Source organism: Bubalus kerabau, chromosome 6 (genome assembly GCF_029407905.1).
Source record: "Bubalus kerabau isolate K-KA32 ecotype Philippines breed swamp buffalo chromosome 6, PCC_UOA_SB_1v2, whole genome shotgun sequence".
NCBI classification, from domain to species: domain Eukaryota; kingdom Metazoa; phylum Chordata; class Mammalia; order Artiodactyla; family Bovidae; genus Bubalus; species Bubalus kerabau.
The window spans coordinates 12,266,546-12,276,337 of NC_073629.1; the positions used below are offsets into that span (position 1 = coordinate 12,266,546).

The window sequence follows — 9,792 nt, forward strand, 5'->3', positions numbered from 1 at the left end:
GATATCCACTTTAAATTTTTAATATATCAGCTATACCTTAATAAAGCTAAATGTATGACATGTTTTCTTTTTTACATGAAGCAATGGGAATAAATTTCAAGTGTTTAAAATCATGCAAAATGTTTTCTGACAAGTGGAATTAAACTAAAAAATCAATGATGAAAAATATAACCAAAAATTCTTCCATGTCTGGAAATTCAGAAATATAAATTCTAAATAACTAGTGTGTACAAGTGGTCATTAGAAAATGTATTGAAATGATAGAAGACAATATGGCATATCACACTTTCTAATATTTCTAATAAGTAGCAAAAGCCATGCTTAAAGCAAATTATTAGCCTTAAAAACATATATAAGAAAATGATGTATTGATGTTTTTCTTTCTGGCAAAACCAATACAATATTGTAAAGTTAAAAAAAATAAAAATAAAGTTATTACAAAATAAAAAAAGAAAATAATGGCTGTAAATTAACATCTACATCAAGAAACTAGTAATATAATGCAATGTTATGATTCATAATAAAAAGCATATATGGTATTTGTCCCCATTTCTGGCACAGAGTTTCTAGAAGCCTTGGAATTTCCTAAATGTTGAGAATAATCAAGTAATATTTTGTTCGTTAATGAGGTAATTTTGGAAAGCCCGTAGAAAACCTAAAGATGAAGGGAGTTGTCAGTGGAGAAAACCATGTGATTGGAGGACTGGAACTTTTAGTCTCACACCTTGACATCTGGGGAGAGAGAGGGACTAGAGATTGAATTCATCCTAATAGCAAATGATTTGCTCAATTTTGCCTATGTAGCTTCCATAAAAACCCAAAAGAATGATGTTTGGGGTTTCCCTGGTGACTCAGCTGGTAAAGAATCTGCCTGCAAGGCAGGAGACCTGGGTTTCCTCCCTTGGTTGGGAAGATCCCCTGGAGGAAAGCATGGCAACCCACTTCAGTATTCTTGCCTGGAGAATCCCCATGGACAGAGAAGCCTGGCAGGCTACGGTTCACGGGGTTGCAATAGGGTCAGACATGACTGGGTAACTAAGCACAGCACATGGTGTTTGGAGAGCTATCAGTTTGGTAAAAATGTTGAAATATAGGAGAATAGTTTGCTTGAAAGGGCATGGAAACTCCACAACCTAAACCCATATCTTTCCCTATTTATCTTCCATTTTCCTGTTACTGTTCTTTTGTAATATGTAATCTAATAAGTAAATGTTTCTCTGAATTCTGTGAGCCACTTTAGGAAATTAATCAAATCTAAGAAATCTAAGAATGATGTTATGGAAACATGTTAATAGACATTAACATGACAAAAAGATATCATGCCCAAGCCAATGGTAAATTAGAAATTTGAACAACTCGAACAAATTTTTTTGATTTATTTTATTGCAATATAGTTAACTTACAATGTTCAAATCTGCCGTATAGCAAAGTGTTATTTATTTATTTATATATTTATATATACATTCTTTTTTATATTCTTTTCCATCATGTTTATCACAGGATACTGAACACAGTTCCCTGTGCTATGGGCATTGTTGTTTATTCATTCTATATTTTAGTGTGCATCCAATAATTCCAAAGTCTCAATCCATTCCTCCCCCATCCCATCCTACCTTGAAAAGTACAAGTTTGTCCTCTATGTCTATGAATATGTTTCTGTTTCATAGATAGATAGGTTCATTTGTGTCATATTTGAGATTCCATATATAAAAGTGATATCATATATTTGTCTCTCTTTCTGAATTACTTCACTTAGTAGGATAATTCCCTAGGTCCATCCATGTTGCTGCAAATGGCATTATTTCATTGTTTTTTATGACTGAATAGTATTCCACTGTATATATGTACCATATGTGTTCAGGCTCAGTCATTTTAGGTGAGTCTAACCCTTTGTAACCCCATGAACTATAGCCTGCCTATCTCCTCTGTCCATGCAATTCTCCAGCAAGAATACTGAAATGAGTTGCCATGCTCTCCTCCAGGAGTTATTCCCAATCCAGGGATTGAATCCACATCTCCTGTGTCTCCTTCATTGTAGGCAGATTCTTTACCTGGGAAGTCCATGGCAACTCTATTTTAGTTGTTCTGAGGGACCTCCATACTGTTTTAAATAGTGACTGTACCAATTTATATTCCCAGCAAAAATGTATGAGGGTTCTCTTTTCTCTACACTCTGCTTCTCCAGCATTTGTTATTTGTGTTTTTGCTGTTGTTGTTGTTTTTATGATAGCAATTCCAACTAGTGTGAAGTGGTACCTCATTGCAGTTTTGATTTGCATTTCTCTAATTATTAGCAATTTTCAGAATCTTTCTGTATGCTTGTTGGCCATCTGTATGTACAAATCCTTTTAAAACATAACTTACCAAAGTTGACACAAAAAAGAAATTGACAACTTGAAAAAATAATTGTATTTTTTAAAATTAGCAGTGCAACTTAAAACTCTTCCCCCAAAATATTTTTTTTAATATGAAAAAAATAAAATAAAAAAATAAAAACGTTCCCGGAGGATAGAAACAGAGGAAAGATGTCTCAATTTATGAGGCAAAAAACCCTCAATGAAATAATTCTTGAGAAAATTATAAGAATTTTTAAAAATGAAACATTGTAAATAAAAGATTAGCAAACTGAATCTACATAATATATTACAAACAAAATAAGTTTTAGAAACACACTTTTGTTTTGCCATTTGAGAATCAAAAAGTGTGATTCATGGCATTAAAAGTAAAAGAAAGATATAAATAATTTGTTATCTCAAGAAATGCAGAATAAGCCCCTAGCCATTCATAATATAACAAAAAAACATTTAGCAACTTTGAAAGAAAGTATTCTTAATCTGATAAAAAATATACATGAAATACTATAGAAATTATAACATATTAACTCTTGAGTAATTCTTATCCAAGTAAAAAGATAAAAATGCCAGCTGTCTGTTCTATTCATCAGTGTACTGACATTCATAAAGAATACAACTGGGCAAGAAAATTCAATAAAAAATAGCATAAGGATTGAAAGATGCAATAGGAATTTTCTTATTTAAAGTTGTCATAAGAGTATGCACAGAAAATCCAAAAGGATCCACAGATTAAATATTAAACTTAATAAGTCAATTTAACACAGATACTGGCAACAAAGGCAAAATTTTTTTTAATATTTCAATATATTAAGAAAAAACATCACACAAACACATACACGTGCCTGCATACTCTCATACAAAGCCCTTGTATTTTAAGACTTAAGACCTATTTCTGAAAGTCACTTATCCAGAGATCATAGTTAAACTCATGAGTAAATTAATATTTTCCAAGGTCAGGTTTTTAGAGGAAAACCATAAGTTCAAGAAGCCATCTCTGAGGAAGGCTGACATGGGAGAAGGAGGAGAGTGAGAAGAGTAAAGAAAAAGAGGAAAGGTGTAAAAAGGATATGACAGTTGATGCAAAACACCAGAAAGCAGAATAACATCAGAACTTTGAAGCAAATAAAACTCTAACTTAGTTGTTTTACAAAGAAAAAAAAAACTCCTTGTGCTCATTGACTAAAATATCCAGAGGTAGGTCAGTCTACTGATCTGCTCTTTGATTCTGTCATTATTCTGTTATATTTGAGAACTTCATTCCTGGGCCAGCTTTACCCATGGAACAAAATTCTATATCAACTTGGAGCTTTGAAGGCATCATACCATCCAGATGAAGAGAGAGTTCCTCCTTTTTCAAACACCAAATATAACTATAGACTTCCATGAGGTCAGATCAGCAATTATTCCAACCAAGTATTGCAGGAGGAGGTGAAATGCTGTTCATTATCTCAGATCTTGGTTCTCATCTGGGGTCAATTTTGCCCCCTAGGGACATTTCAAAATATTTGAAAATATATTTTTTATTATAACTGGGAAGGTGCTATTGGCATTTAGTGAATAGAGGTCAATGATACTGCTAAAAATCCTACAGTCCAATGAACAAGCTTCAATATCAAAAAATTATTCAGCCCAAAGTGTCAGAAGTTTAGGGCTTGAGAAATCTTTAGACAAGAGGTTCTTAAACTTAAGAGTACATCCAAATAACCTAAAAAGCCTATTAGGAAACAGAATTCTGGCCCCCATTCCAGGATTTTTGGTTTCAGTAGGCTTAGAGAATGGGAGCCTGAAAATGTCTTCTTCTAACAAGCTCACAGGCACTACTGCTGCAGCTGATTCATAGTCCACACTCCAAGAAACATACTGACGAGGGCCCTGGCCTTAGCAGAGGGTGCAGTGAAGCACACAACAGCATACCTATCTTGTAAGAGTGGTTGGAGTTGGAGTTTAATGCATCCTGGAGAAAAAACCATATATGCTAATAGAGAGGGGGAAAAAATATGTTTTTAGTCATTCCCTACTCTGCCCGAATCCTAAAGTCCACATCATCCTAAAATATTCAGGTGGCAGAACTGCTTCCAGCCCTCTTGGCTTCTCCAAAACGTCTGCTTTCTCTAACCTCCTTTCCCAAGCCCTACAAAAAATATACTCATATTCTATACCATCTAATGTTTTAATTAAAATGAGTTTGGATTTTTTAAAACGGAGTATCAGGACTTTCCTGGTAGTCCACCAGTTAAGGCTCCATGCTTCCAATGCAGGGGGCACGTGTTACATCCCTGGTAAAGGAACTAAGATCCTCCATGCCAAGTGGTATGGCCAAGAAAAAAAAAAAAAAAAAGGATTGTCTATAAAACTATGAAATAGTCAAAAAAAAAAAAAAAAAGAAAATGTAAACAAAAGTCAGAGATAAAACTGACATGATAAAACAAAGATATCAAAGCCCTTGAGAGCAAGGAAAGTCCTCTTGACTCATTTTGCTTGAATATTTAACAACCTACCTGCATATTACCCCTTCCACATCCTGCCTGTCATTCATTCTCACTGAATAATGATGAACAAGATATTTCTTTGGTGAATTCTTATAGGCAAACTATAGTTACAGTATGAGCACAAGTAATTTTCTTCAGAAGTGTTCAGGGTAGAAATAAGGAGAGTATGATATATTTTAGTAAGAGGAAAATTCAGAATATTAACTAAAGAGGAAAAAAAGGAGATTATTCTGAAGAAAAAAAAAAGACTATTAATGTGGCAATCAACTCAGATTATTTTTCTATACAAACACATACATAAGAGATCTTGCCTAGGATTCACTTAGAGCAAGCCTTGCAAAGAACTTTCTTTCAAAGAATGCATAAGAAGGAAAAGAAAAACATAAAGAACTGCAATGTTCTGGGTAAAGAAGAAAGTAGATCTCTGCATGACATCAGTCAAGGGATGGTTACTTCTACTGTGGGACCAATGAAGGCTTCCTGGAGGAAGAAGGAGCTCAGCTTCTCCAGGATAGAAAATCATCCAAGCAGATACAGTGAAATTAAGTTAAAATGCTGGTCATCTCTGCAAATATGATTATCTTGGCATAATTACAGTTAGCTCACTATGACAAATGATATTTCAGTAGGAGTAAAAAAAAATGTTATAAAATAAGAAGCCAAAGGGATGTCACAATTTAGTCCTGTACATCATTTCATTTAGTCTGAGATACATTCTTTCTCACACTTCACATCTGAAATCTGTGTGGATTCTACTAGTGATATTGTCTTATAATGTACAATTTTTTTTATCATTTTTCTAACAGTGTATGAATTATGATTTATCTAAAGCTTATCAGAACACTGATTTGATCAAATATGATGGTTGCTGCCGCTGCTGCTGCTAAGTCACTTCAGTCGTGTCCAATTCTGTGCGACCCCATAGACAGCAGCCCACCAGGTTCACCCATCCCTGGGATTCTCCAGGCAAGAACACTGGAGTGGGTTGCCATTTCCATTTGATGACATATAATGAGAGTGACTCCTGGGCTGTCAACCTGAGTTTCTGGGCACCTGGGTAATTGCTCCAAATGGGAAAGAAGACACGGCCAGGGCTCACAAGATAGTCTGATATGACCTGTTAAGAACACAAGCAGTCGGACAGAAAAGGACAAATTATAACATTGCTTACATGTGGAATTTAAAAAATGATACAAATAAATGTATCTACAAAGTAGAAATAGAGTTACAGTTTTATACAACAATCTTTTGGTTACTAGGGAAAAGGGAGTGAAGGATAAATTGGGAGATTGGAATTGACACATACGCACAAATATATATATAATAGATAATTAACAGGGGACCTACTGTGTATCACAGGGAATTCTACTCAATACTCTGTAATGATCTATGTGGGAATTTCTATTCCCACATATTCTATTCTAAAAAGAGTGGATATATGTATAACTGATTCATTTTGCTGTACAACAGAAAGTAACACAATATTTAAATCAACTATATTCTGACAAAAAATTAAATAAAAAAGAACAGATGCAAACAAAATTACTCTACATAACAGATATTTGTATAGCTATGTTCATGGCAGCAGTATTCACACAGCCAAAAAGTAGAATCAACTCAAACTTCCATTGGCAGATTAATAGATAAAATTTGTTATACAGTCTTAAAAAGGAAAGAAATACTAATATGTGTTGCTACATGAATGAATGATGAGGACACTGTGTTGCGTGGAATAAGGCAGTCACAAAAAGAAAAATAGTGATGATTTAACTTATAAGAATTACTTAAAGCAGTCAGATTTCTATAGACAGAAAGCAAAATGAAGGTTGCCAAGTGATGGAAGAGCAATGAATGAGGAATGGGACTTAATGGGCATAGACATTCAGTTTTTCAAAATGAAAAGAGTTCTAGAGATTGGTTGCATACAACGTGAATGTACTCAATCCTACTAAACTTTATGTTTAAAATTACTAATGTGGTAAGTTTTATGTCACGTATATTTTACCATAACTTTAAAAAAATAGATTTACATAAAAAGTGAGTTGGGCAGAAAGGGGAAAAGTTCTGATGGAAATGCTGAGAGTAGAATGATGTAGTAGATTAAATGGAGGGAACGAGTGAGAGAATGGACAGAAAGGAAAGATTAAAAATGAAAACTCACCAACGCCTCCAAAACCATAATGCAAGACATATCAAAAGGATCAAGGAGGGCACTATTATTGCCACAGATATCAAGCCAATGTACTTGGGGTGTCCTGGCAATATAGAGAGGACACAAGGATGCCATTTCAAACCCATTCACCAGTTCTCCTGGCCTTCTTGCCCACCCGAGTGTCAGCAGCACCATTACTTACGGACATCTCTGGTTCCCTTTCTCTTATTCCCAGATGTCATATAGTCACAGCCACCCTTAGTCTGTCCTTCTTGCCCCATCCCTCCCAGTCTATAGTCCTTCATTCTTACCTATTCTATACCTTAGATCATTATTTTCATTCCTTCAGCACTGTAGTCCCAGAAATAAACCTCAATTTCTATCTTTCTCTCTTTTCCTCTCCCTTCCTACCTCTCCCTCTGTCGCTCTTTCTTCCCCCTCTCCCTCCGTCTCTCCGTATCTCCCCCATCAAATCCCTCCCCCTCCCCAGGCCCTCTCTCTGTTCTTGAGGACCATCTTCTCACATCCCCAGTTCCTTCTCACCCCAGTACAGGATGATGTCCTGGTCTCCTAGACTACTGTGCTTCACTCGACAACTCAGACCAGCCGCCTCCCCAGCCACCACATCCAGGGTTACTCGGAGATACCAAGTCCAGTCAGCATTGGGTATGATGTTTCCTTGCTGAGTGCCAGGCTGCTCCTGCTCACCCCTCATCCACATCACCCACACAGGTTTTGGGTAGAATCCTGAGACGTGGCAGACCAGCAGTAGGCGGCCAGGCCCAGGAGTGGGGCCACTGGACAGCCAGGCTTCAGGCTTCACTGGGGTAGGAAGGGGTAGAAAGAGTATCAAGTTATATCTCTGATCTAGAGCATACAGAGTCAGAAACCCACAAGTGTGGACAGTGACCTCTTCCACTTCTTTGGAAACCAAATAATGTATTGATTAAACCCCTCTCTTCATAGGAACCTCCTACTCTTAAATTTAAAGAAGGTGGTGGGAAGTGAAATAGGAAAGTCTTGGGGAGAAAACAGGATTAACCTTGCCTCTGCAGTTCCGCCTTCCCTGCATCAAGGACACCCAGGAGATATCGGGGGCAGGTTTCTGAGAGAAGTGTGTCTATGATATGCAAGATGCCTTGGTACTGAGTAATGAATACACAAAACCACTGCGCATTACTGCCTCCCTCTGGCTCAGGCACACATGAACGATTCTTGATGCTCATGAAATCCAGTCCTCCAAAACCTGCTCTCAAGAAGCTTTGTATGGCCTTCCCAGAATGCAGCTCACAACCTGCTATGCCCTGAATCACAAACGGGTCTATAAAGAAAGAAAACAGAGACATAGTGATTTTAAAACACACAAGAAAGAAAGAGAGGGGGAAAGGACATGGGACTTTGGATGGAAAGAAAGGTCAAAGATATGAAATGATGACCCAAAAACCAATTGCTGTACTCAGAGACTTTTCAGAAAGACGAGCATTCTGGAGAGGTATGCATGTTGTAAATGGTGGAGATGGGCTCTTGTAAGGAAGTTGTGTGGGCAAGAGGGGAGAAGAGGAGCAATGTGTGATGGAGTCAGGAGTGCAGCACTCCAGGGTAAAAGGGAGAGTTACACGGAGAGAAGAGATGAGGCAACAGTTGCTTGAGCAATGGATTGGAGAAGTCACACTTTAGTTCACTCAGGCACAAGGTAGGAAAAAGAGCTTTTCCCTTAGGATCTGAGAGAAGCAAGCTATGCACAAATAAACCAGGAGTTGGCTACAAAAGAGGAATTTCATCTATGACAGAAGAGTGCAAGAAACAGGAAGAATCTGGGATACTTGGTGGACGTATGGAGTCACAGTTGGACAATACTCTGGAGGGGTATATGCACACACTTGGGTAAAAAGAGGAGAGGACCATGGAGGGAGTCTGAACCAAGAAAGAGAAAAGTCATAGTGAATCTCCCCAGTTCAGAGGACTGTACTCACATTCAAACTGGAATTCACTTACAATATCCTGCACTTCCAGAGTGAACCCAATGAAGTAGACTCGGAATAGTTCCTCCATCTCAGCCACCTCCTCATCACTGAAGTTGCCCTTTGACCAGGGCTTCAGGAAGATGGCAGTGCCTGCGTCACTGTCCCAGCCATGAATCTGCAAATCATCCAACCAGCCTGAGCCTTGATTTTGAGTCCAGGTGCTGTTGGCAAAGGTCGAAATCTGGATGAGATGGAAGGAGGTCGGCCCCTGGAATGCTGTGGTCGTGAAAGGATAAGAAGAGTGAGGAGAAAGAATTAGGATGGAAAAGAACCCAGAGTCTGAATAACAACATAGAAGCTTAAACATTCCTGGCTCCAGCCCCAACCTCCAGAATGGGGGAGAGCGCAAGAGACAGGAGAGCCCAGACCCTTACTGCTGGTGCAGCATGTTTTTGCTCAGAGCCCCTAACCTGGTCTGGGAACAGTGAGAGTTACTCTTACCATCCTCATTGTCACCACCTGGGACAATAACTGCTAGCAATAGAAGTGGCAGAAGCAGCATTTCAATGGGAAGTAGAACTTCTGACTCTCAGAATTGGCATTTGATCTCTAATTCAGCAAACTTTTTTCTCACTAGCCTTATAATAACTTCCTCTCTCTTCCAACTGACAAATCTCTGACCTACATTGCACATCACAGAAAAACGTTCCTCCCACACATTTGGGCTCCCACCCTGCCTCTCATTTCCACTCTAGTCCTTCACTTATAGATTTTATTTTAATGTCTCTGACTTTCAGCTGTTCTCCTTGAACTCAGCTTTTTTCATATGTATT

At 37.7% G+C, this 9,792-nt stretch overlaps 1 protein-coding gene across 1 annotated transcript; it reads right to left on the reverse strand.

Moving 5' to 3' along the window:
* Window positions 1–5,938: 5,938 nt before the first annotated feature.
* Window positions 5,939–9,521, reverse strand: LOC129655979 (T-cell surface glycoprotein CD1b-3). The gene is made up of 6 exons (XM_055586780.1): window positions 9,461–9,521; window positions 8,969–9,235; window positions 8,038–8,316; window positions 7,539–7,817; window positions 7,005–7,098; window positions 5,939–5,960 (listed from the first exon to the last, which is right to left on the reverse strand). The coding sequence occupies exons 1-6, from the start codon at window positions 9,519–9,521 to the stop codon at window positions 5,939–5,941; spliced, it is 1,002 nt and encodes a 333-aa protein (XP_055442755.1).
* Window positions 9,522–9,792: the final 271 nt, after the last annotated feature.